Source organism: Mauremys mutica, chromosome 12 (assembly GCF_020497125.1).
Source record: "Mauremys mutica isolate MM-2020 ecotype Southern chromosome 12, ASM2049712v1, whole genome shotgun sequence".
Taxonomy (NCBI): domain Eukaryota; kingdom Metazoa; phylum Chordata; order Testudines; family Geoemydidae; genus Mauremys; species Mauremys mutica.
In genome coordinates, this window is record NC_059083.1 from 49,466,946 (window position 1) to 49,494,437 (window position 27,492).

At 43.8% G+C, this 27,492-nt stretch overlaps 2 protein-coding genes across 2 annotated transcripts; both read left to right on the forward strand.

The window, feature by feature from the left end:
• Positions 1 to 4,868: 4,868 nt before the first annotated feature.
• On the forward strand, positions 4,869 to 5,982 carry LOC123346485 (olfactory receptor 1009-like). Its single transcript, XM_044983913.1, has one exon. It carries the CDS (start codon positions 4,869 to 4,871, stop codon positions 5,799 to 5,801), a length of 933 nt encoding a protein of 310 aa, XP_044839848.1. The 3' UTR covers positions 5,802 to 5,982.
• Positions 5,983 to 26,012: 20,030 nt separating this feature from the next.
• On the forward strand, positions 26,013 to 26,945 carry LOC123346257 (olfactory receptor 5V1-like). Its single transcript, XM_044983556.1, has one exon. It carries the CDS (start codon positions 26,013 to 26,015, stop codon positions 26,943 to 26,945), a length of 933 nt encoding a protein of 310 aa, XP_044839491.1.
• Positions 26,946 to 27,492: the final 547 nt, after the last annotated feature.

Sequence of the window (27,492 nt, forward strand, 5' to 3'; positions counted from 1 at the left end):
TATAGATGGCAAGCACATTGAATGTGTGAATAGGTTTTTCTATATGGGTAGTTGTTTGATGGAATGAGTTTCTGTATCTGAAGAGGTCTCACATCTGATGGGTCTTGTGCCAATGACATTTCAGCACCTTCAAAAGCCTCTGTTTGAGAGGCAGAATGTCTGTGTGAAAACTAAGAGACAATATGGTAGTGATGACAACTCTGTTATACGGAGCAGAAACATAATAATTAGAAACAGCTGAGAAGAGGAAATTAAACAGTTTTTAGTGTAAAAAGTTATGACATATCCTTGACATCCATTAATTTGATTTTGTCACAAACAGGAAGATACTTAAATGACCCCAGCAAGTTTCGGTCTTGCATTAGTTGAGAAGAAGACAACTGCAATGGGGGGGGTATGCACAATGTTCAGGAGACCGTATGCTTTTATGGAAGGTTTAAAGAGTTGAGGTAGAAGGAAGTAGAGCATGAGTGCAACCATGAATGAGATAGAAAGATGCAATTTTGTGGGTTTTCAAAAACCTTAATCATCCCATCCTGACTCTGGTGAAAGGAAGAAGACTTGCAAAGGACCATTCATGATGGAAACCCATTCCATATGCCACCATGGCTGCGTTAGAGCCATGTGTTTCTGCTGCTGCTGCTGTACTGCTGACTTTACAAAGCAAAACAACTTCAGAGATACTGAGAAAGCCCTGCCCCAAAATACCTTGTAGATCAAGTTGTTAGTGCTGTGGACAGTTGTTAAGGCTGCTGAGTGCTGCTGTTCTTGGAGCTTCGGTATCAGCTGCACGATTCAGCAGACCTTGATGTTATTCATGAAAAAAACCACAGGCTTGGTTTTGTGGCGAAGGCCCTCGGACAGGTCTATTGTCAGCAAAGCACAGTACTAGCACCCTGTCCAAGGTGCCACAGGGACACTAACACGTGTATTTCTGTGACAAGATAGAACACCAGGGTGCTGTCCCTTGTGCTGATACAAAGATGCCCCTTGTAGGACTTCTCCTTTTATACACTGATACAAGCAAGTGCCGTACTACACTCCGGATGTTGTTAGTTACCACCCTTACCCTCGTACCTGCTAGTTAGAAAAAAACATCCTCACCCATTATCCTGTCATCTCACTCTTATCTTTATGAGGGGTCAGTGTGCTCTTGTACCATCTCTTAAGAATGTGTTTACATAGTTACTAGAGAGATCTGTGTGTTTTTGTATCATCCCCTGTGGTCAGAAATGGGCCTACCTGATGCATTACTATTCTGTCAAAGTCTGGCCTACTCTGGTTCCCAGTCTTTGGTTAATAGTTACTTAGGCTTAGGTTGCCAGCAAGGCCTCAGAAAAGAGATTAAAGCACTTTCCTGAGAGATAAGCTCTTCAAATCTCTGCTCTACATTAGACCAAGAAGGAATTGCATGAGGATCTCCCATGACCAGGTGAGTTCCCTAACCACTAGGTTAAAGGTAAAGGGGAGGCACTAAGGTGCCCTATGCTGCTTTGTGACTTTACTTGTTTTTTTTGTTTGTTTTGCCCTGGATGAAACAATTTGGCTTTTTTTTCTAATTCACAAATACTATTGGGTCAACAAAACTGCATTTTTCAGTGAATAAACTACTTGTCTGAAAAATTTTATCCAGACGTATTCAGAAAATCTCCTCCTTTGTCTCATCTCCTGTTCTTTCCTGCCATCTTATACAGTCTATTTGCTCCTTTCTCATTCCTTAACCTGTGTATCCAGCTATTGGTGAATTGTTAAGGATGGCAGGCCAGGCCCCATTCATTTTCCTCCATTACACTCTTGTGGTAATTATACATGAAGATTAGGACCTTCAAAGGAGTCTAAGGGAGAGGAAATCTGCTGCTATTTGTGCATCTAACTCCTTCAGCTGCTTTATGAATCTGAGCCTAAATTGACTGTCACTTGGATGCATATGATAACCCAAGCCTCAGTGCTTTCATTCTAAGGTACAATATATCATTGCTCAAGGGCTGACACAGCACAATGTTACTGGGAGCTTGTTACAGAGAGTGAACTCCAGGGATTGTCCCAGGGGGAACAAGACAGTATTTAAACAACTCTCAAGAATTAGCTCCTAGCGTTGGAGTCAGCTAAGGAAAAGTTCTTTGTTTCACTCCCACTGATAACCCAACACACCTTGAGGGGTTTCACTGCTCCAGGTAAAGAATATTGGATCTCCTTGGATGCTGTATTCCAGAGACAGACAGCCTAGATAGACAAATCAATAAGGAGGTAGATAGACTAAGAAAAGAGAAAATCACAGGCCAGAATGATCTCACCATATTTATGATCTGTGCTTAAAATGCAGGTCAGTTGATTCATATTTTTATTCCTTTTTAATTTTTGTATCCTTTTCATTTCAAAGGACCAGATTCTGCCCATCTTATCTAGGGGTGAGTCTCTTCAGTCCCATTGACTTCTCCCTGGCTGAAGCAGTCTGCTCACACAGACTCAGTTACAGCACAGGAACCATGGTTGGTAAAAGTGATTTACTTGAATCGCCCAGCTCTCTCTTTCTCAAGGCAGCACTGAGATAGCTGAGAGCAGCTGTGTGTGTGTCGGGGGGAGGAAGGTCAGGGGAAGGGCATTCTCTGGAAAATTCTCTTGGAATTGAATTTTTCTGTGCACAGAATCTGCCTGTGTTGACATTCAGGTTCTAGTACAAGGTTCTTCTCTTTGCTTAGGCATTTGTCTCATGAGCTGATAATGGAGGAAAGGTTCAGTTTCTCTCTAGGGTTGTATGGGGACAAACATAATTTTGACATTGGACAGAACATTGGCTATTTTGACATCAGTTATTAATGGAAAAGGCAATGAAATCATTCACTTCCGGGGGTGGGGGGGTGAAGGATAACTTCTCTACTGTATGTACAGCCTGATATTCAGACATGCAGAAAATCCCATTGAGTTGGAGTTTCAGTGAGTTAGGAGCAAAAGTCCCATTGATTTTCTATCAGGTCCCTCTTTTCAAAATTATGTCACTATATCGAGATAATGTTTGATGGTCATATTCATTTCTTCTTGATAGTGTCTCTCATAACCTTCTCATAAACAAACTAGAGAAATACAACCTAGATGGAGCTAGCATAAAGTGTGTACATAGCTGGCTGGGAAACAGTTCCCAGAGAGTAGTTTTCAGTGCTTCACAGTCATGTTGGAAGGGTATAACTAGTGGGGTCCTGCAGGGATCAGTTCTTGGTCCGGTTTGGATAATGCATAGAGAGTACACCTATAAAGCTTGAGGATAATTGAGGATAATTCCAAAATCTGAGGGGTTGCAAGTGCATTGGAGGATAGGATTATAATTCAAAATGATCTGGACAAACTGGAGAAATGGTCTGAAGTAAACAGGATGAAATTAAATAAGGGCAAATGCAAAGTACTCAACTTAGGAAGGAATAATCAGTTGCACGCATACAAAATGAGAAATGACTCCCAAGGAAGGAGTACTGTGGAATAGGATCTGGGGCTCATAGTGGATCACAAGTGAAATATGAGTGAACAGTATAACACTGTTGCGAAAAAAAGCATCAATCTGGAATGTATTAGCAGGAGTGATGGAAGTGAGACACGAGAAGTAATTCTTCCACTCTATTCCACAATGATTAGGCCTCAACTGGAGTATTGTGTCCAATTCTGGGTGCCACATTTCAGGAAACATGTGGACAAATTGGAGAAAGTCCAGAGAGGAACAACAAGAATGATTAAAGGTCTCGAAAATATGACCTATGAGGGAAGATTGAAAAAAATGTTTTTGTTTAGTCTGGAGAGGAGATGAGTGAGAAGGGACATGATAACAGTTTTGAAGACAGAAAAGGTTTTTATGAGGAGGAGGGAGAAAATTTATTCTTAAACTCTGAGGATAGGACAAGAGGCAATGGGCTTAAATTGCAGCAAGGGCGGTTTAGGTTGGACATTAAGAAAAACTTCCTAACTGTCAGAGTGGTTCAGCACTGGAATCAATTGCCTAGGAAGGTTGTGGAATCTCCATCTCTGGAGATTTTTAAAAGAACCTGTCAGGACAAACACCAGTCAGGGATGGTCTAGATAATACTTAGTCCTGCCTTGACTGCACGGGACTGGACTAGATGACCTCTCGAGGTCCCATCCAGTTCTGTGATTCTTCTTCTTCTTGAAAAATCCTAATGATTGTAATAGGTAAGAATCAAATTATATACTACAGGTATTAATTTGTGTTTTCAACAAAATAGTCTAGAACAACTGACAGAGTGTTATTATTTTTATAGATTTGGCCAGATCTCCAGCCTTTGTAAATTGGCCATAGTTTCACTGCAACCAGTCTGCCCGATCCCATTCTTGTGTGACACAGCTGTAGCTCTATTGAAGTCATAAGGACAGATTGCAGAGAGAGAGAATAAATTCCTCTATAGCCTGGTGGCTTGAACAGACACCCCACATGCAGAAGACCAAGTATCCAGTAAGCCTACACTGCCTCTTTTATGATGTATCCACCGAGGTACAGCTTCAAGAGGAGAGATTGAGGGAGCCTCACATCAGACTATCCCTTAGTCACAGCTGAATAGGGTATTTGTGAATACCAGTAAGACCTGATTCTCAGATTTAGGCATCTAAAGTGGTGGTTAGGTGCCCAAGTCCTTTTGTGTATCCAGCCTAATTTGTCTATTTAAAACACACAAATACCATCTCTCTTTCTCTCTCTCTCTAAATTAAGTATACATAAAACACACATTTTACAGAATGGAATAGGACTATCTTTACATTCATCCTATGGAACAGATGGTCTCCACATACTATTTCAATTTATTTTTATAAGTGTTAATTTCAGTTTTTTTTCTCGTCTTCCAGGTCACAGATTTCCTGAATAACTGACAATGAAAAATCAAACCACAGTGACCGAATTTATCCTCCTGGGACTTTCCAGTGACCCACAGATGCAGATTTTCCTCTTTCTCCTTTTTTTAGTTATTTACCTCATCACTCTGGGTGGTAATATAGTGATCATGGTGGTGATAAAAGCTGATTCTCACCTTCACGCACCTATGTACTTTTTCCTCTTCCATTTATCCTTTGTTGATCTCTGCTATTCCTCAGTCACGGTGCCTAAAATGCTGATGAACTTCCTAGCAGAGCACAAAACTGTTTCTGTCAATGGCTGCATTGCTCAGATGTTCCTTTTTATCCTCTCAGTTGGTGCTGAAATTTTCATTCTCTCAGCATTGGCTTTTGACCGCTACGCTGCCATCTGTGATCCATTGTGTTACATGAATACAATGAACAAAGGGATCTGTGTTCATCTAGTGAGTGGTGCCTGGGCAATAGGCTTCATTGATGCCCTGCTTAACACTGTTTTTGCCCTCAAGTTGCATTTCTGTGGGCCCAATCAAATCAGCCATTTCAGCTGTGAGCTCCCTTCTCTGTTACAGCTGTCCTGCACTGACACCCTCACCAATCAAGTGGTCCTTCTTACTTCTCCTGTGGTATTTGGGTTGAGCTCCCTCCTCTTCACGCTGATCTCCTACATTCACATCAACTTCACTATCCTGAGGATACGCTCTACGGAGGGCCGGCATAAAGCCTTCTCCACCTGCAGCTCCCACCTGATTGTGGTTGGTTTGTTGTACTTGACAGCTTTTTCCCAGTACACAAAACCCAGCTCAGTCTCCTCTGTGGTGCTCGATGAAATGGTCTCCATCCAGTACAGCATCTTAACCCCCATGTTAAACCCCATCATCTACTGCCTGAAAAACAAGGAGGTGAAAACAGCTGTAGAGAAAACATTGGGGAAATTCAAATTTCTCAAGTAGTGTCAATGTTATTTAAAAAAAATTGCATAGAAATGTGGATAACTTGTGTTTGGGAGATTCTCAGCTCAGTATTTGACATTCTGGGCCAAAGCTTCTTCTGGTCTAAATCACTGTGGCTCCATTGAACTCAGCAGGCCACATTCCCATTGGGTAGAAGAGACACTGGAGCAAAGGGGATGGGATCCTGGTATGATGTTGCACCCCATACGACTTTATGGAAATATGCTTATGAATGTGTATATGACATAACTGTTTTATGCTATATATGCAATGTAACATATCTGTGTAAAGGTTATGGTCTACTGAATATATTCATCCTATTTGTATGCATGTGTTATTGTTGTGTTCAAAGTTATGAATATTGGCTTTATACTTGTTTGGTTTTTAAATAGTTTTAGTAAGGCATTTGGTCAGCTTCTTTAGAAAGGAATTTGCAAGTTAAGTGCGAAGTCAAGAAGCATTTAATGGAAAATGGATCTTGGAATGCTCCAGTCCACATAAATCTATATGAGGACGTTCAAGGTAGCATGTGAACCATGGCTGCTACCTGTAAGTTCTGAGTCATGCATGGACAATGTGACTTGCCCATGTGACTCCAAAACTCCATCTTGTAGCTGGAATTCTACACAAGGGGAGGGAGGGGTATCCGCCCACAAGAGAGAGTCTATTTAAGCCCTTGGGAGACCCCTCCCTTTTGTCTTCAGCTGGCTCAAGAGAGAGCCTCTCCTCTCCCAATGATAACTGAAAGAAACTGGAAAAAAGGACAGTAACTACAGGTGGTGTGAGTGATTGCTGGACCCAGACTAGAAGGAGACTAGTCTGTAAAAGGAAGCTTACTGGAACCCTTCTGAGGGTGAGGTTTTATCTGTATTCAGTTTTCTTATTGTATTAGGCATAGACATGCAGGGTTTATTTTACTTTGAACCACTTTAATCCTACTTTCTGTATGTAATAAAATCACTTTTTACTTATTAATTAACCCAGATTAGGTATTAATACCAGGGGGTGGTGGGTGGGGGGAACAGCTGTGCATATCTCTCTATCAGTGCTGTAAAGGGCAAACAATTTATGAAAGCTTTATGCAGGGTACAAGGCATTTATTTGGGATTTGGACCCCATTTGGAGTTGGGCATCTGAGTGTTGAGGACAAGGACACTTCTTAAGCTGCTTTCAGTTTAGGCTGCAGCTGCTGGGGGATGCGGCTCAGACCTGGGTCTGGGTTTGCAGCATGCTAGCGGGTCTGGCTCAAGCGAGGCAGGGAACTGAAGTCCCAAGCTGCCAGAGCAGGAAAGTTGGGCAAAAGTAGTCTGGGAACATCAGTTGACAGCCCCAAGGGGGTTTCTGTGATCCAACCTGTCAAACCTGGGTGTCCATCTAGGGTGAGTGCTAGAAGCACCTGGATCTAGAGCCATTCATGGGGATGCTCTCTCTCTCTCTAGGCCAATATTTCTTTCAATCTGACCCACTGACCTATGGCTAATTCATACCATTGAGGATCTGGTCAGTTCTATGAAAAGAACATCTTTGTCTATTACATTCTGTAGTTCTTATAGAGTGTTTTGTTGAAAACCCTATTTAATACCTGGAGTATCTTATGGGACTCATCACTGTTAATGTCTCTGTCCACTCACAACCATTAATAATGAGTGTGATCCCCAGCTGGGTCAAGATGCACAAAGGAGTTAAGGGTCCATTAGGAGAGATTGAGATATACAAATATCAGGTATCCCATATTGCAGTGGTTAGGGCACCCACATGGGAGAAAGCAGATCCCTTTTTTAAATCTTTCTCATTATCAAGCACTTGAAGTTTTTACATCCCTAACTGCTAGGATAAAAGTTGAGGGGTTTCCTCCACCTAATTCCTCCATCTTCTCTCCCCTCTCTCACCATGGTTTCTTGCCACCTGTTACCAGATTTGCCTGTTACTTTGGGGTATGCTTATTTATTTATGGTTACTCTTCTGGGGGGGGGTGCGGAGGGGATGTTTCTGTAATTCTATCAATGTACTGCTTGTGTCACTTGTGTCTTCATGTGGAGCCCTACATCTCCCTTCTGCAAGTCCCCTCCCAATGGAGCTATCCTGCAGAACCTGGGTTCCCCAGGGCTGGGTTCCTCCAGCCCCAGAAACAGCTGACACGCGCGCTTGCACACACACACACGTAAACAGAGCAAGTCTGAGTGGACCAGGTCAATCAGCACTTCCAAACTGCCAGCCTTATATGCCCCTTGACTCAGTAGCCTGAGTAGAGCAGCACTTCCAAGCTGCCACCCTTGTCTGTCACAGGTTCAGCACGTCCCTATCCCCACTTCCACATTACAATTGTTCTGGTAGTAACCCACTTGATGAACAAACCCCATAGGATTTTTGGGCGCTACAAGGATCTTTAGCTTAGGTAAGAGTAGCGTTGCTGCAGAATAATGGGAAGTCAGAAACACAGAAGAGTAAAGTTCAGAGAGATAGGGAGGGAAGCAACCAGCTTAATCATAAAAGTTATTTATTGAATAATAGTGATAACCACACAAGGAGAGCCTAAACAAACATAACTGTTACTATATAAAAGATTACAGAGGTCATATATAGAAAGCTATACCCGATCAAACAAGTCAGGGTTAAAAAGTTATACCTGAGGTCGAAAAGAAAGCAGAGAGAGGGAGGGATCTTAGCACTCCATAAAGCTTGAACTGGTCTGGTTCCCAGGTGATGGTGATAGTTCAGTGTCCTGAGTGCTGGAGAAAGGGAGATCCCCCAGCACAATCAGTCAGGAGAAGATGAAGTCTTAGTGAAACTGATGCAGGGTTTGGATCCATTCATCAGAGCACTTACTTGAGCGTGGTTTTTTTGTTGTTGGTGGTGGTGTTGTTGTTGAAGGGAAACAACAATGGTTCAAAGGAGAACACTAGATTTGTTTATGGGTAAATTGATGACTCAAGGGTTTTCTTTAGGCTAGACAATAGGAGCTGATCACTCTTGGCTATGGGTGGTATTCCTTCCAGGGAGCTCACAATGCAATTAGGCAGCTTCAGTATTTTGGATATCAGTCAAGGATTCATTACTATAATTGATAGCTGCTGAGATGGGTGTGTGCAGGCCTAGGTTCATTAACAGCTGGAGCAGAGATCCCCCAGGATGCAATGCTTCCCTGCTTTTCTGGTCCGAGAGTTCAGTGCGGTTCTTGTCTTGGAATTTCTGTTCTCCATTCTCTATGCTAATGGAGATGCCTCCCTGTCCCATCTGTGATCCAGATAAGGCTAGGGGAGTTGCCTTAATCCTATTACCCTTGTCAGGAGGGGTCTAGGTGTGTCTCCCACCACTCTTCACTGCTCTCTGTAAGTCTTTTCTCTGATTAGCTTTGGTTCAAGCAGTTACTGGGGATGTGTCCTTCATGTGTCAGACAGGCTGAATACTGCAACCTGGTTTCCCGAAAACACAGAGCTGACTGGTATCACAACTTTGGTGGGGTTAACAACTTCCCAGCTGAGAGTCCCAAGGTGAAGGAGGTGCCTTCCTCCAGAGGAGATAGGAACTGAACTCCTGTGATAACTGCGGGATTTAGAACACTACCCTCTGCTTGGTCTTTCCCATTGGCTAAGGAACCATCTATCATTCTGGATTTTTTTAATCCCATTCTTAGGTGCCTATGACTCTCCTTTCACTGTCTAGGGAGCCTGGCTGCCCAATTCAGACTCTGTAAACCAAGTGATTAAAAAAAAAATCACCTAAAAGTCATCCACTGTAATGCTCAGCATTAGAACAGCTATGTCCCTTTGTGAATCTTTCTCTGCATCTAAATTGACATAGCGCCATTAAATCAATGGAACTAGGTGAATTTACATGAACAGAGAAGCTGGCCCATAGTTTCCAAATTCTAAATTGATTTTACATTCCGCAAATTTCAGTCACAATTGAGTTGGAAAGACCCATGTATCATCGAATTTCTTAAATCCTAAACATAATAGGAAGTGGTGCTGGCACTATGCACACCAGGGATATTCACCCTTAGATGCAACATCAGAGCTGGTGGAAAGCAAACTAACTCCACTGAAAGAAACAGGGATACACCAAGATATGTCAGCTGAGGATCTTGCCTCAGCGAACAAAGTTATGATTCAGAATCCATGTTTTGTCAAAGTTGCACTTACAGAGATATGGTCTCAGGTAAATGAAGAGTGAACAAGCAGGCTGGGATTTTCAAAAGAGTTTAGGCCAGTTAGGTGCCCTACTCCTACTGGATGGGAAAAATGTAGTCCCAGTGACATGCCCAGGGTCAGTAAAAAAGTCAGTGGAGAGCAAGATACTGAAGCTTGATCCATGTGCCTCTGGTAATCCCATATCTCTTCCCATGTCAGCCTAGTACTAACAGAATGCACTCCTTGTCCCTGCTAAGAAAGATACCACCCTCTCCTCCTGGTTTCAAGGAAGAATTTCTTCTTTCACATTCTTCACAAAAAAATGAATAGAGCTAGTTGAAAATGGAAATATTTTCATGAAAAAAAAATCATGTCCCTCTTTCTCATTAAAATTCACAACTTTTGCAACCAGCTCATTGAATAGAAAACAGCATAATTTAACTATTGTCCCCTCTTGCTTTTGCAGGGTGTCCTGCCTACTAAGCATCACTCTGTTGGACTGTAATTTCTTTAGAACAGGAATGATGACCACTTCTATGTTTATTAGTTCTGGTCAATTTTTTTCCCTATGTTTGGAAAACAAAATCAGAAGGTATGGTTACATCAAGAATAGAAATTTTCTGTGGGAAAATCTGAATTTTGAATAAATATATTTCTTTTTTTTTGTTGGGGGGAAGATTCCTTTTCAATTTGACATTTCAAAATGAAATGAGAGGTTTTGTTTCAAAATGTCCAACTGAAATGAAAACTTTCATTTTGAATTGATATTGTCACTTAAATTGACAATCAAATGACTCCTCTCAATCTCATTATAAATAAAAATATTCATTCAATAAGAAAGATTTTGTTTGAAATGAACACTTAAAGAGGAAATGTTTTGTTACAATCAAATTTAAAAATGAAATGTTTAGACATTTCTGCATCCAAACCTTTTAAAATTTCTAATCTCATGAAAATGTTGACATATTATCTTTTGGGCCCGCATTGGGATTAAATGAAATGTCAATGTACGGAGCTTCCTGTGTGATGGAAATTTCTGTATCATCTCTAATATTTGTACACTGCCAAGCATAACAAGGAACTGATTTCATAGATTCAAAGGCCAGAAGGGACCAGTGTGATCCCCTAATCTGACCTCCTGTAGAACATAGGACAGATTATATATAATGAAGAAGTGGTTTCTCCAGTGTCTCAGTCTATTACAATTAAGCTCTCTGGGTCATAGACTCTCTTTAATTTCATTTTTTGTGCACAGACTAGTATTTTGTTGGTGCTTAATGGATGATTGATGGTAATGACCGTCTGTAATTTGGGTTTGAGCTAAAGAACCTCACAGATGGACTACAGAGTTGAATGCACTTTGTAATAATTCAGCCTACAAACTTACCTTCATGGTGAGCTCAACTGTAAAAAAGTATGTTTCAGTTTTCAGATGTTACAATAGCCTATAATAGCAAATGGTGATGGAAAAAGACATTAAAGGGAAGGAGAAAGAGAGACTGAATTAGTCCAAATGAAAAGGTCTCATGATAGAACTCACAAACTGTGCTAAGATCATGCCTCATAAATAAAACAGTGTGAGACCGAAAAATTAGTGACCCAAAATCAGTGTATCAAACCAGGCTTAATTGGTGAGCAAAGTAATGAAGGGATGGGCGACTGCATCCATTAGTCCCTTTTGGGGTTCTTAAAGAAAGAGACTTTGGGTAGAAATCTTGGTTACTGGAGTGAGCATCACCATCATGGCTGACAACCCCACTGTTTCCTGGGACCCTAGAATTTCTTAATCCTAATCCTGACAGATGTCCTGACCAGACTGGTCCAGAGAGAGGGAGGAAGACGAAACCACCACTGCCTCCAGTTAAATCCCAAATACCACCTGAGATGTGAGACTTTCTCTCACTACTCCCCTTCCTCCCCTTCGCCTCGTCTCCTTTTCCTTCACCACTTTATTTCTTCTCTTTGTTATCCCTCCTCTTTTCCCTTCTGTCCAATGAGAGTCTGTCTTAGCAGGACAAGGCTGTATACTTTGCAGCTCTGCTGTGAGCCTGTGACCAGAAAGAGGTCACTGAAAGTAATGCCCTAAACTTTTGGATGCTGCTACAAGTTTGACACATCTTTAAGTGGCTAATAAGACCTTGGGCAGTGCCTGTGTTTCTCCAGCTGTGAGGTTGCAAATGAGAGACAACCCCAGAGACTGAAGCTGCATTTTCTATCTTTGCTGTTCCTTTCCCTCTCGTTGTTTGTGCTTTGCTCTTGTTTTGTCTTTTAGGAAATGGGATCGGACTTCAACAAGAACAGCAACAATAACTTCTGCCCAGCTCTACTAACTTCTTCTCTTTTCCCCAAAAGAACAGTCATTACCATCTTTAATGCCGACTAAAAGTCTGTCAAAAACTTGCTTCAGCTAAAGCGGAGGGGAATAACGGATGTTGTTAAAATAAAAGCCTTATTTAAAACTTTCCTTTTCAAATGCTTTAATTGTTTTTTCCTTCTTTTCTGTGTCTTTAATAAAAGCTAAAAAGGATGTTTAATGGTGTGTTTGCCATGGTAACAAGTAGGCTGAGCTCTCTGTATACCAAATTCTGAAGCTTGTTTAACGCAGTTTAATGCTGGACAGTGACTGGGTTATGTTAGCACCTTTGGGGCCATATAGTCCATCTAAATTAATAGAATATACAGTGATCCACATGAAGGCCTTTGAGATCTTTGGATAAATGAAGCTGCTGAAGATAATAGCTCGCGTCTTGTACTGCCATTGTCGGTGGTCGTGGGAACATAAGAATTGCCATATTGAGTCAGATCTGCCATATAATCTAGAATCCTCTTTCTGACAGTGACCAGAACCAGCTGTTCAGAGGAAGACTCAGTAACCTGACAGTACAAAGATGCAGGATAATCTGCCCCATAGCAGAGTCTCTAATTTTTAGAGTTTGGTTTAAGACCTAAAGTTTCATATTTATTATCCTTTCCAAAAATCTTATAATGAATTGCGATAGCTCTCACTGTTTTTCTTCTGCAATCCCTTACTGATCCTTCCTACATTTCTGGTCTCTATGTCTCCCTGTGGCAAGGAATTCCACAGTTTAATTATGTGTCTTATTTGAGCATAGAACACTCTCCCAACAGTAGTTCACGAAACAGACACCCTCACCTTCTGCAAATCCTACAGAAAGAAATAACATATAACACAACTGAATGGGTTTTTCATTCATCTATTATGTTTATGTACATCTCTTCTTCCCTATAGACATGACATTGCATGCACTTGAGTGTTCAGACAAAATTTTCATATCCCCACAGCCTGTCTGCATTCAGAACTCCAACGAACGCTAACAGGAGGGACTTCCTTTTTTCGACTTCCTGATGGGTTGAGCCCAATCAAGATTGTGTATGATCCGAATCCTGCAGGCATATTCAGAATCATGGTAGTGATACATAGTCACATTTAATTTGCTGGGATCATCTAAGTATCTCCTCATTTGTGACAAATCATACAAATGGAAGTGTAGAATATGCTGTAACTTTTGACATTGACAACTGTTTAGTTTCCACTCCTCAGCTGTATTTAATGGATATGTTTCTTCTGCATATAAGAGGGATGTCATCAGAGCAACATGTAACACTTGTTTCTTAGGGTATGTCTACACTACCAGAGTAGTTCGATTTTACTTAACTCGAATTTGTGGAACCGACCTTACAAAGTCGAACGTGTGTATCCACACTAAGGACAGTAATTCGACTTTGTGAGTCCACACTAACGGGGCAAGCGTCGACATTGGAAGCGGTGCACTGTGGGCAGCTATCACACAGTTCCCGCAGTCCCCGCTGCCCATTGGAATTCTGGGTTGAGCCCCCAATGCCTGCTGGGGGAAAATATGTGTCGACTGTTGTCATTCAACCGTCACTCCCGCCCTCCCTCCATGAAAGCGCCGGCGGGAAATCTGTTCGCGCACTTTTCTGGTCAGTGACAGCGCGAACGCCACAGCACTGCGAGCATGGAGCCCGCTGCGATCATCACTGCAGTTATGGCCGTTGTCAACTCCTCATACCTTATCGTCCACCTTTTTCACCGTCAGCTGCTGAGAAATCGGGCGAGGAGGCTCCTGGCAGCGCGGTGAGGACATCAAGTGTGAGAGTGGCACAGACCTCTCTCAAAGCACGGGACCCCACGCCGTGGACATCATGGTGGAAATGGGTCATGTTCATGCTGTGGAACGGCGATTCTGGGCCCAGGAAACAAGCACGGACTGGTGGGACCGCATAGTGCTGCAGATCTGGGATGAATCACAGTGGCTGCGAAACTTTTGCATGCGTAAGGGCACTTTCCTTGAACTGTGTGACTTGTTGTCCACTGTCCTGAAGCGCAAGGACACCCCTGACTGTGCAGAAGCGAGTGGCCATAGCCCTCTGGAAACTTGCAACGCCAGACAGCTACCGGTCAGTAGCGAACCACTTTGGTGTGGGCAAATCTACCGTAGGGATTGCTGTGATGCAAGTTGCCAATGCAATCGTTGAGCTACTGCTCTCAAAGGTAGTGACCCTGGGAAACGTTCAGGTCATCACAGATGGCTTTGGACGCGATGGGATTCCCAAACTGCGGTGGGGCTATAGATGGAACAGAGACCCTGGACTTCAGAAAAGCAGACTTCGACTCCCTCAGGGAAGTGATGGGCAAGGTCCCCTGGGAGAATAACATGATGGGGAAAGGAGTTGACGAAAGCTGGCTGTATTTTAAAGAATCCTTATTGAGGTTGCAGGAACAAACCATCCCGATGTGTAGGAAGAAAAGTAAATATGACAGGCGACCAGCTTGGCTTAACAGTGAAATCCTTGCTCGTCTTAAACACAAAAAAACAGCTTACAAGAAGTGGAAGATTGGACAAATAACCAGGGAGGAGTATAAAAGTATTGCTCAGGCATGCAGGAGTGAAATTAGGAAGGCCAAATCACACTTGGAGTTGCAGCTAGCCGGAGATGTTAGGAGTAACAAGAAGGGTTTCTTCAGGTATGTTAGCAACAAGAAGAAAGTCAAGGAAAGTGTGGGCCCCTTGCTGAATGAGGGAGGGAACCTAGTGACAGAGGATGTGGAGAAAGCTAGTGTACTCAATGCTTTTTTTGCCTCTGTCTTCACAGACAAGGTCAGCTCCCAGACAGCTGCACTGTGCAGCACGGTATGGGGAGGAGGTGACCAGCTCTCTGTGGAGAAAGAAGTAGTTCGGGACTATTTAGAAAAGCTGGACGAGCACAAGTCCATGGGGCCGGATGCGCTGCATCCGAGGGTGCTAAAGGAGTTGGCCGATGAGATTGCAGAGCCATTGGCCATTATCTTTGAAAAATCATGGCGATCGGGGGAGGTCCCGGATGACTGGAAAAAAGCTAATGTAGTGCCCATCTTTAAAAAAGGGAAGAAGGAAAATCCAGGGAACTACAGGCCAGTCAGTCTCACCTCAGTCCCTGGAAAAATCATGGAACAGGTCCTCAAGGAATCAATTCTGAACCACTTAAAGGAGGGGAAAGTGACCAAGAACAGTCAGCATGGATTCACCAAGGGCAAGTCATGCCTGACTAACCTAATTGCCTTCTATGATGAGATAACCGGCTCTGTGGATGAGGGGAAAGCAGTGGATGTGCTATTTCTGGACTTTAGCAAAGCTTTTGATACAGTCTCCCACAGTATTCTTGCCAGCAAGTTAAAGAAGTCTGGGCTGGATGAATGGACGGTAAGGTGGATAGAAAACTGGCTAGAGGGTCGGGCTCAACGGGTAGTGATCAATGGTTCCATGTCTAGTTGGCAGCCGGTATCTAGTGGAGTGCCCCAAGGGTCGGTGCTGGGGCCGGTTTTGTTCAATATCTTAATTAACGATCTGGAGGATGGTGTGGACTGCACCCTTAGCAAGTTTGCAGATGACACTAAACTGGGAGGAGTGGTTGATACACTGGAGGGTAGGGATAGGATATAGAGGGACCTAGACAAGTTAGAGGATTGGGTCAAAAGAAATATGATGAGGTTCAACAAGGACAAGTGCAGAGTCCTGCATTTAGGACGGAAGAATCCCATGCACTGCTATAGACTAGGGACCGAATGGCTGGGCAGCAGTTCTGCAGAGAGGGACCTAGGGGTTACAGTGGACGAAAAGCTGAATATGAGTCAACAGTGTGCCCTTGTTGCCAAGAAGGCTAATGGCATTTTGGGTTGTATAAGTAGGGGCATTTCCAACAGATCGAGGGATGTGATCATTCCCCTCTATTCAGCACTGGTGAGGCCTCATTTGGAGTACTGTGTCCAGTTTTGGGCCCCTGTCATAAACAGATAGTTAAGGGTTAAAGTCTCTTTTACCTGTAAAGGGTTAACAAGCTCAGTAACCTGATGAACACCTGACCAGAGGACCAATCAAGGGACAGGATAATTTCAAATCTCAGTGGAGGGAAGGCTTTGTCTGTGTTCTTTGTTTAAGTTGTGTGCTCTCTTTGGATCTAAGAGAGGCCAGACATGTCTCCAAGTTCTCCTTGAGTATTTCCTACTATCCAGTATAGTGAGTATTAGAAAGGCAAATTAGTCTTATAATTTGATTTCTACATTTGCAGTTGTGTGTTTGCTGAAGGAAATTCTTTATTTCTGTTTGCTGTTACTCTGATTATTCTGAGGAGGAGGGAGGGGAAGTCTCTCCAGTTTTTATAAGTTAAACCCTGTGATTTTTCCATCCTGGTATTACAGAGATAGTGTACTTTTTTTCTTTCTTTAATAATTTTTTTTCTTTTAGAACCTGATTGATTTCTTCCCTTGTTTGGATTTTCAGGGAAAGGGGAGGGGGAAAAAGTGAATCCCTCTTTGTTTGATTCAAGGAGTTTGAATCAAGGTATTTTCCCAAGGACTAAGGGAAGGGGAGGGGGAAAAGTGAATCCCTTTTTGTTTGTTTCAAGGAGTTTGAATCAAGGTATTTTTCCCAAGGACTAGGGGAAAGGGAGGGGGGATAGGCAATCCCTCTTTGTTTGATTCAAGGAGTTTGAATCAAGGTATCTCTCTCCAGAACTAGGAAAGGGGAGGGGGAGGTGATTCCCTCTTTGTGTTGAGTCAAGGATTTGAGGTGTGTAATCTCTCCGGAGCAGGCTGGAGAGAGGGAAGGGGGGGAGGGGAACTGGCTGTTTCTCTCTCTCTGGTGAGATTCAGGGGGTTTGAATCTGGGTTCCCCAGGGGAAGTTTGGGGGACAGGCAGTGTGTTACCCACTTTAAACTTAACTGGTGGCAGCGAGAACCAGATCTAAACTAGGATTTTAGTTTAGAGGAGTCCATGCAGGTCCCCATCTTGGAACCCAAAAGCTCCAAGTGGGGGAGAAGACCTATGACAGCCCCACACTACAAGAAGGATGTGGATAAATTGGAGAGAGTTCAGCGGAGGGCCACAAAAATGATTAGGGGGCTGGAGCACATGACTTATGAGGAGAGGCTGAGGGAACTGGGATTGTTTAGCCTGCAGAAGAGAAGAATGAGGGGGGATTTGATAGCTGCTTTCAACTATCTGAAAGGGGGTTCCAAAGAGAATGGATCTAGACTGTTCTCAGTGGTAGAAGATGACAGAACAAGGAGTAATGGTCTCAAGTTGCAGAGGGGGAGGTTTAGGTTAGACATTAGGAAAAACTTTTTCACTAGTAGGGTGGTGAAGCACTGGAATGGGTTACCTAGGGAGGTGGTGGAATCTCCTTCCTTAGAGGTTTTTAAGGTCAGGCTTGACAAAGCCCTGGCTGGGATGATTTAGTTGGGTTTGGTCCTGCTTTGAGCAGGGGGTTGGACTAGATGACCTCCTGAGGTCCCTTCCAACCCTGAGATTCTATGATTCTATGAACTCACATCCCTATCCTGGGACCGGACCACCAGGCCAGCCAGTATGTTAACCGAAAGGGCTAGTTTTCAATGGTGCTGCAAGCACTGATGGACCATAGGGGACATTTTACCAACATCAACGTCGGATGGCGGGGCAAGGTTCATGACGCGCGTGTTTTCAGGAACTCTGGTCTGTTTAGACGCCTGCAGGAAGGTACTTTCCTCCCGGACCACAACATAACTGTTGGGGATGTGGAGATGCCTACAGTGATCCTCGGGGACCCAGCCTACCCGCTAATGCCCTGGCTCATGAAGCCCTATACAGGCGCCCTGGACAGTGACAAAGAACTCTTCAACTACCGGCTGAGCAAATGCAGAATGGTGGTGGAGTGTGCTTTCGGATGTCTCAAGGGGAGATGGAGAAGCTTACTGACTCGCTCAGATCTATCCCCATTGTTATTGCAGCTTCCTGTGTGCTCCACAATCTCTGTGAGATCAAGGGGGAGACCTTTATGGTGGGATGGGAGGTTGAGGCACATAGCCTGGCTGCTGATTACGCCCAGCCAGACAGCCGTGCGATTAGAAGAGCCCAGCAGGAAGCGCTGTGCATCTGCGAGGCTTTGAAAGATAGGTTCCTCAGTGAGCAGGGTAACCTGCGACTATTAAGTTTGTTTACAGAGAAGCTGAACCTGCCCCCGTTTCTTTACCCAGTTAATGTTGACTATCCTCTGCAGTTACAAACCCCGTTCACCCCGTTCCCCCACTTCCAACACACGTTTAAAAATAAAATACATGGAACTTTGTTAATAAACACTGTTTTCTTTAGTACTGATTTCGCGGTAAAGGGTTAAAACTGGGATGCAGACTGTGGTGGGTAGGGTGTGTAGTGCTTGAAAGACTGCTTCTAAACTCGAGGAATGACAGGCTCCTGCTCCTAGAGCGGTGCGCAGTGGCGGACTGGTTGTTTCAGCAGAGCCGGCCACCCCTCCTTCTCGGGACTCTGTGTGTGGGGGCTATGTGACTTTGTGGCGGGGGAGGACGGTTACAGATCAGCTGCTGGGTGGCTCTGTGATCCAGGATAAGGACCGCTGCATAAGATCTCTAACCACCCTCCCCCGCCACAAAGTCACATAGAACCCCCAAAACAGAACATGAAAACAACCTCCCAGACTGACCAGGGTGCCTAGAGACTGCACTGTGTGTGTGACCTGCTCCTGAACCTGCCCCCATGTCTGATCCCTGGTAAAGGTGACTGACCTGTCCAATTACCAAACCCCTTCCCCCCTTGAAACACAGTCTCCTCTAAAAGAACATGACAGAAACAGTAATTAACAGAAAAGTCTTTTTTATTATCACCTAGACAGTTAGGGGATGAAACTGGGATGGGGGCTTGGGTGAGTCAGGAAGGGAAGGACTTCTCAAAATTTAGGGAAGGAGAGCTTTTTGTTAATTGAGCACTCTGCAGGGGTTGAGTGACAGTTTTCACGGCCCCTGGCACCCCTCCTTCTTGTTACTTTGGGTAAGGGGGGTATGGGACTTTGTGGCGGGGGAGGGCGGTTACAGATACACTGCAGTGGGGCTCTGTCCCCCTGCCTGCGGTCCTGCAGAACATCCACAAGGTGCCGGAGCATGTCCGTTTGCTCCCTCATTAGTCCAAGCAGCGTTTGAGTCGCCTGCTGGTCCTCCCGCCGCCACCTCTCCTCCCGTTCACTGTGTGAGCGCTGGTACTGAGACATGTTCTCCCTCCACTGGGTCTGCTGTGCCACCTCGGCTCGGGAGCAGCCCATAAGTTGAGAGAACATCTCGTCCCATGTCCTTTTCTTTCGCCGCCTAATCTGCTCCAGCCTCTGAGGGGGATGCCGGGGCAGGTCAGGAAACAGTCGCAGCTGTGTGATGGGAAAAAGGGAGTGAATTCCTTACAAAGATACATTTTTGCGAACAATGAACATAGTCTAATCTGTCTCTGTGAACAAGACCATGCACAGCACCTATCTCATGTGCACTCAGGACAAGTTCGAATTTTCGGCCTTCGCATTCATTGCCTGGGGTCTTGCAGTGGAGATCAGACAAGCAGGGCAGGACAGCAGAATTCATGGAGCAGGCACACATGGTAAGCCGTAGACTTTTGGCTGCTTAAACCTTAATGTATAGCAGTGCCCTCCTTTCACGCTCAAAGCAATGGTCATAGCGTTTGCAAGTTCCTGCTGCCGGCAATCTGGAAAACATGAACTCTGCCCCTGTTCCACCCCCTCGCGGCTGTCCCCGGGAAAGATCCCTGTATGCTGCCCCTCTACCGCCTCCACCACGTGGCTGTAAACCGATGCTTATTGTAATGTAAAGGAACAGTCAAGCATTCCCAATACTAACATTCCCCTAATTCAAAGCAGGACGCCCTGAGCGAGATCACCCCGAGGAGGATCACTGACAGAGATAGAGACCGCATGCTGCGTGACAGCCAGCACAAACCAGGGGCCTATGCCGCCATGCTCGTCGAGGCAATGCTCCCAGAGTACCTGCTGATAGCCTGGCGCTGAAAAGTGTCCTACCATGGAGGACCCAATAAGGCCGCTCTCCCCAGGAACCTCCTGCGGAGGCTTTTCGATTACCACAAGGAGAGCTTTGTGGAGATCTCCCAAGAGGATTTCTGTTCTATTCCCATATATATTGACCTTCTTTTTGCATAGTTAATATTCCTGCTCTGTTAAAAATAAATGTTTACATGTTTAAAGCAGGTACCGATTGATCCTTCCCCTGATTCAGGGTGCGGGTTAACGGCTGGGGAGGGTTGGTAGGGGATCTCAGTGAGGGTGATGAAGAGATCCTGGCTGTCGGGGAAATCAGCGTTGTAAGCGCTGTCGACTGCCTCGTCCTCCTCATCTGCTTCCTCATCTTCCCCGTCCGCGAACATCTCCGAGGAAATGGCCGTCAACACTATCCCATCGTCAGAGACCACGGTCAGTGTTGGGGTAGTGGTGGCGGCCGCACCTAGAATGGAATGCAATGCCTTGTAGAAGCGGCATGTCTGGGGCTGGGATCCGGAGCGTCCGTTTGCCACTTTGATCTTTTGGTAGCCTTGTCTCAGGTCCTTGATTTTCACGCGGCACTGCGTTGTATCCCGGCTGTATCCTCTGTCTGTCATGGCTTTGGAGACCTTCTCATAGGTCTTTGCATTCCGTTTTTTGGAGCGCACCTCCGAAAGCACAGACTCATCGCCCCACACAGCGATCAGATCCAAGACTTCCCAGTCAGTCCATGCTGGGGCACTCTTTTTATTATGAGATTGCATGGACACCTCTGCTGGAGAGCTCTGCATCGCTGCCAGTGCTTCTGAGCTCGCCATGATGTCCAAACAGGAAATGAGATTCAAACTGGGCAGACAGGAAAAGGAATTCAAATTTTCCCGGGGCATTTCCTGTGTGGCTGGTCAGAGCATCCGAGCTCGTACTGCTGTCCAGAGCGTCAACAGAGTGGTGCACTGTGGGATAGCTCCCGGAGCTATTAACGTTGAATTCCATCCACACCTACCCTAATTCGACATGACCATGTCAAATTTAGCGCTACTCCCCTCGTAGAGGAGGAGTACAGAAATCGAACTAAAGAGACCTGTGTGTCGAACTAAATAGCTTCGTTGTGTGGACGGGTGCAGGGTTAATTCGATTTAACGCTGCTAAATTCGACATAAACTCCTAGTGTAGACCAGGCCTTAGTTGTCACATAGACATCCTGCTTCCCAAACAGGGGCCTCTGAATTATACTAAAATGCCACTGACATAAGACCCATCAGACCTGTGACTTCTTCGGATACAGAACTTCCTGCTGTCAACTGAATACCCAGATACATAAAACTATTCAGCCATTCAATGTTGTTCCCATTTACATGCTCTGTCTGCAGGTCAAGAATAAACCGGGGGAAAAGAAATTGCCTAATTTGGGCAATTAATTTATCTTTGATTATTAGCGGTAAATATGCCCCGTTGCCTGTGATGGGATATTAGATGGGGTGGGATCTGAGTTACTACAGAGAATTCTTTCCTGGGTATCTGGCTGGTGAGTCTTGCCCACATGCTCAGGGTTTGGGGTTGGGAAGAATTTTCCTCCAGGGCCCATTGGCAGAGGCCCTGAAGGTTTTTCTCCTTCCTCTGCAGCATGTGGCATGGGTCACTTGCTGGAGAATTCTCTGCACCTTGAGGTCTTTAAATCACGATGTGAGGATTTCAGTAATTCAGACATAGGTTAGGGGTTTGTTACAGGAGTGGGCGGCTGAGATTCTGTGGCCTGTGTTGTGCAGGAGGTCAGACTAGATGATCATAATCGTCCCTTCTGACCTTAAAGTCTATGAGTCTTTCTCATTCCTTAACTTATGTATCCATATATTGGTGATGTTTAAGGATGGATGGCCAATTATCATGTTTTCACCATCACTGCCCTCTTGTGGTTATTAGATATTATGGCTATCATCTTCAAAGGAGTCTAGGGAGAGGAAATTATTTGCTATTTGAATGTCTAACTCCTTAGCCTACTTGGGAGAATCTGAGCCTAAATAAATGTCTTATTAATTGACTGTCCCTGAGACTGGAAACCTAAATCTCTTGGGCTCTTTTCATAATCTAAGCTTCAGTACCCTCATGCTTATGAAACATACACCCAACTCGGTGTTATTGGTACCCAGTCACAGAGAGTGAACTTCAGGGATCTTGTTCCAGGGGGAACAAGACAGCATTTAAACAGCTCTCAAGAAATCAGCTCTTAGTCTTGGAGTCAGCTAAGGAAAGGATCTTTCTTCCACTCCCACTGATAAGCCTTGAAGTCTCTTACTACTCCTGAAAAAAAAAAAGACTTCCTTAGACGCTGTTTCCCAGAGGCAGATAGAGAGATTAGACAGACAAATCAATAATTTAGCAGATAGACTAAGAAAACAAAAAAACAGGAACTCACAGATCAGACTGATCTCACCACATTTATGATCCACATTAAAAAGGCAGGTGAGTTGATTCATGTTTTTATTCATTACAATCGTTTATTTTCCTTTTAATTTCAAAGGACCAAGTTCTACCCCCCATACCCCATCTAGAGGTGGTTCTCTCTGAAGAGTCCCTTTGACTTCTGCCTGAATGCAACTGTCAGCTCACACAGAGCCCCATAGAGGTCATGGCTGGCAACCCAGCCATCTCTTTCTTTGTGTATTTCTCGAGGCAGTGCTGAGAAAACAGATTAGCTAATGCAGGATAACAGTAGTTTCTACTTTTGGAGTCTGTGTGTTGGGGGATGAGTAGATTAGGGGCAGGGCATTCTCTAGAGAAGGCACTTAGCTTTTGGTATCACTATAAACAGTGCCTTTGTTATCACTCAGGCAAGGTCCGTCTCTTTGCTTGGGTATTTGTCTGATTAGCTGATAATTGGAAAAAGATTGATTTTCTCTCTGGGACACATATTGGATAAAAATAGATTTCATATTGGACAGAACTTTGGCTTCCTTTCCATTTCCACTAAAAATCAATGTAAATTCCTTGAGGGCAGGGTAGGAACAGCCTGATATTCAGATGTGCAGTATCCTGAGTCAAATGTCCTTTTGGGTTGAATTTTCAGTGGAATTTAAGTGATTTAGGAAAAAAAACTTCCATTAACTTACAATCAGTCCCATCTTTTTAAAATCATGTCAGTGTGCCTAGAGAGTGTTTGCTGGACACATTCATTAATTATGATCATTATTACTGTCCCTCAGTATTACATAAGGGAGATTTTATAAACAAATAGCTTTAACAATATACAAGATCTTTATGAATAAAAAGGGTAAAGTTACTGTCTAAAATTTAAGTCGCCAATGAACCATGCTCTGCACCAACTCTGTAGGTGTGGGTACTCAGGAGTTTCATTAAACCCTCTACAGAATTCCTGCATTTTAGATGCTCAAATGCTCTCATTTTCCTTTGATTTTCCCTCACATTCTCACAGTGCCGAGAGCAGCTGTGTGTGTGGGGGGGGGAGGAAGGTCAGGGGAAGGGCATTCTCTGGAAAATTCCCTTGGAATTGAATTTCTCTGTGCACAGAATCTGCCTGTGTTGACATTCAGGTTCTAGTACAAGGTCCATCTGTTTGCATAGGCATTTGTCTCATGAGCTGATAATGGAGGAAAGGTTCAGTTTCTCTCTAGGGTTGTATGGGGACAAACATAATTTTGACATTGGACAGAACATTGGCTATTTTGACATCAGTTATTAATGGAAAAAGCAATGAAATCATTCACTTCCGGGGGGGAAGGGGGGAGGATAACTTCTCTACTGTATGTACAGCCTGATATTCAGAGATGCAGAAAATTGAGTCAAAAATCCCATTGATGGAGTTTCAGTGAGTTAGGAGCAGAAGTCCCATTGATTTTCTATCAGGTCCCTCTTTTCAAAATTATGTCACTATATCGAGATAATGTTTGATGGTCATATTCATTTCTTCTTGATAGTGTCTCTCATAACCTTCTCATAAACAAACTAGAGAAATACAACCTAGATGGAGCTAGCATAAAGTGTGTACATAGCTGGCTGGGAAACAGTTCCCAGAGAGTAGTTTTCAGTGCTTCACAGTCATGTTGGAAGGGTATAACTAGTGGGGTCCCGCAGGGATCGGTTCTTGGTCCGGTTTGAATAATGCATAGAGAGTACACCTATAAAGCTTGAGAATAATTCCAAGATGGGAGGGATTGCAAGTGCATTGGAGGATAGGATTATAATTCAAAATGATCTGGACAAACTGGAGAAATGGTCTGAAGTAAACAGGATGAAATTAAATAAGGGCAAATGCAAAGTACTAAACTTAAGAAGGAACTATCAGTTGCACACATACAAAATGGGAAATGACTCCCAAGGAAGGAGTACTGTGGAATAGGATCTGGGGCTCATAGTGGATCACAGGTGAAATATGAGTGAACAGTGTAACAATGTTGCAAAAAAAAGCATCATTCTGGAATGTATTAGCAGGAGTGATGGAAGTGAGACACAAGAAGTAATTCTTCCACTCTACTCCATGATGATTAGCCCTCAACTGGAGTATTGTGTCCAATTCTGGGTGCCACATTTCAGGAAAGATGTGGACAAATTGGAGAAAGTCCAGAGAGCAACAAAAAAATGATTAAAGCTCTAGAAAATATGACCTACGAGGGAAGATTGAAAAAAAAGTTTTTGTTTAGTCTGGAGAGGAGATGAGTGAGAAGGGACCTGATAACAGTTTTGAAGTACATAAAAGGTTGTTATGAGGAGGAGGGAGAAAAAATGTTCTTCTTAAACTCTGAGGATAGGACAAGAGGCAATGGGCTTAAATTGCAGCAAGGGCGGTTTAGGTTGGACATTAGGAAAAACTTCCTAAATGTCAGAGTGGTTCAGCACTGGAATCAATTGCCTAGGAAGATTGTGGAATCTGCATCTTTGGAGATTTTGAAGAGAACGTGTCAGAACAAACACCAGTCAGGGATGGTCTAGATAATACTTAGTCCTGCCTTGACTGCACGGGACTGGACTAGATGACCTCTTGAGGTCCCATCCAGTTCTGTGATTCTTCTTCTTCTTGAAAAATCCTAATGATTGTAATAGGTAAGAATCAAATTATATACTACAGGTATTAATTTGTGTTTTCAACAAAATAGTCTAGAACAACTGACAGAGTGTAATTATTTTTCTAGATTGGCCAGATGTCCAGCTATTGTAAATTGGCCATAGTTTCATTGTAACCAGTCTGCCTGATCCCATTCTTGTGTGACACAGCTGTAGCTCTATTGAAGTCATAAGGACAGATTGCAGAGAGAGAATACATTCCTCTATAGCCTGGTGGCTTGAACAGCCACCCCACATGCAGAAGACCAAGTATCCAGTAAGCCTACACTGCCTCTTTTACGATATATCCACCGAGGTACAGCTTCAAGGGGAGAGATTGAGGGAGCCTCACATCAGACTATCCCTTAGTCACAGTTGAACAGGGTATTTGTGAATACCAGTAAGACTTGATTCTCAGATTTAGGCATCTAAAGTGGTGGTTAGGTGCTCAAGTCCTTTTGTGTATCCAGCCTAATTTGTCGATTTAAAACACACAAATACCATCTCTCTTTCTCTTTCTCTCTAAATTTAACATACATTTTACAGAATGAAATAGGACTCTCTTTACATTCAGCCTATGGAACAGATCATCTCCACATACTATTTCAATTTATTTTTATGATAAGTGTTAATTTCATTTTTTTCTGGTCTTCCAGGTCACAGATTTCCTGAATAACTGACAATGAAAAATCAAACCACAGTGACCGAATTTATCCTCCTGGGACTTTCCAGTGACCCACAGATGCAGATTTTCCTCTTCCTTGTGTTTTTAGTTATTTACCTAATCACTCTGGGTGGTAATATAGTGATCATGGTGGTGATAAGAGCTGATTCTCACCTTCAAACCCCTATGTACTTCTTCCTCTTCCATTTATCCTTTGTTGATATCTGCTATTCCTCAGTCACAGTGCCTAAAATGCTGATGAACTTCCTAGCAGAGCACAAAACTATTTCTGTCAATGGCTGCATTGCCCAGATGTTCCTTTTTATCCTCTCGGTTGGTGCTGAAATTTTCATTCTCTCAGCCATGGCTTATGACCGCTATGCTGCCATCTGTGATCCATTACATTACGTGCAGACAATGAGCAAAGGGATCTGTGTTCAGCTGGTAAGTGGTGCATGGACCATGGGCTTCTTCTATGCCCTTCTTAACACAGTTTTTGCCCTCAAGTTGCATTTCTGTGGGCCCAATCAAATCAGCCATTTCAGCTGTGAGCTCCCTCCTCTGTTACAACTGTCCTGCACTGACACCCTCACCAATCAAGTGGTCCTTCTTACTTCTGCTGTGGTATTTGGGTTGAGCTCCTTCCTCCTCACCCTGATCTCCTACATTCACATCATCTCCACCATCCTGAGGATACGCTCTGCGGAGGGCAGGCATAAAGCCTTCTCCACCTGCAGCTCCCACCTGATTGTTGTTGTCTTGTTGTACGTGACAGGTTTTCTCCAGTACACAAAACCCAGCTCAGTCTCCTCTGTGTTTCTGGATGAAATGTTCTCCATCCAGTACAGCATCTTGACCCCCATGTTAAACCCCATCGTCTACAGCCTGAAAAACAAGGAGGTGAAAACAGCTCTAAGGAATATATTGGGGAAATTCAGGTTTCTCAGTTAGTGTTGATTCTCTCATTTTTTTAAAGTCAGTAAGCATAAATTTGTGGGTAACTAGTGTTTGGGACATTCTCAGCTCAGATAACTGAATGACACTTTGGGCGAAATCCTCCACAGATCCGGTGTATTTCCATTGAAGTCAATTGGCCAGACCCTTAGCATGTGTAAATCAGCATAGCTCCATTGGAACCAATGGGTGCTGGAGTTAGACCCACCAAGGGTCTTGAACAGGAGAAATTGAGAGATATCCCATAACGCAGTGGCGAACGCATGCACCTGGGAGGGGGCAGATCTCTGTTTCAATCATTTCTCCTCATCAGACACTTGAAGCGGGGATCTCCCTCATTTAAGATGAGTACCATAACCACTTGGATAAAAGTTATGCTGGAGCTCCTCTTCCTAATTCTGTCTTCCTATTTCCACAAAATCAAATGGATATAACTGGCCATGGACAAATTCAGGCTGGAAATTAGAGAAAGGTTTCTCACCCTCAGAAGGGTGAGGTTATGGAACAAACTTCTCATAGGAGCTGTAGGGATGCACAACTTAAG

Bases quoted from the DNA above. Each gene is read 5' to 3' on its own strand.
- LOC123346485 (XM_044983913.1), top strand. From the start codon at position 4,869: ATGAAAAATCAAACCACAGTGACCGAATTTATCCTCCTGGGACTTTCC.
- LOC123346257 (XM_044983556.1), top strand. From the start codon at position 26,013: ATGAAAAATCAAACCACAGTGACCGAATTTATCCTCCTGGGACTTTCC.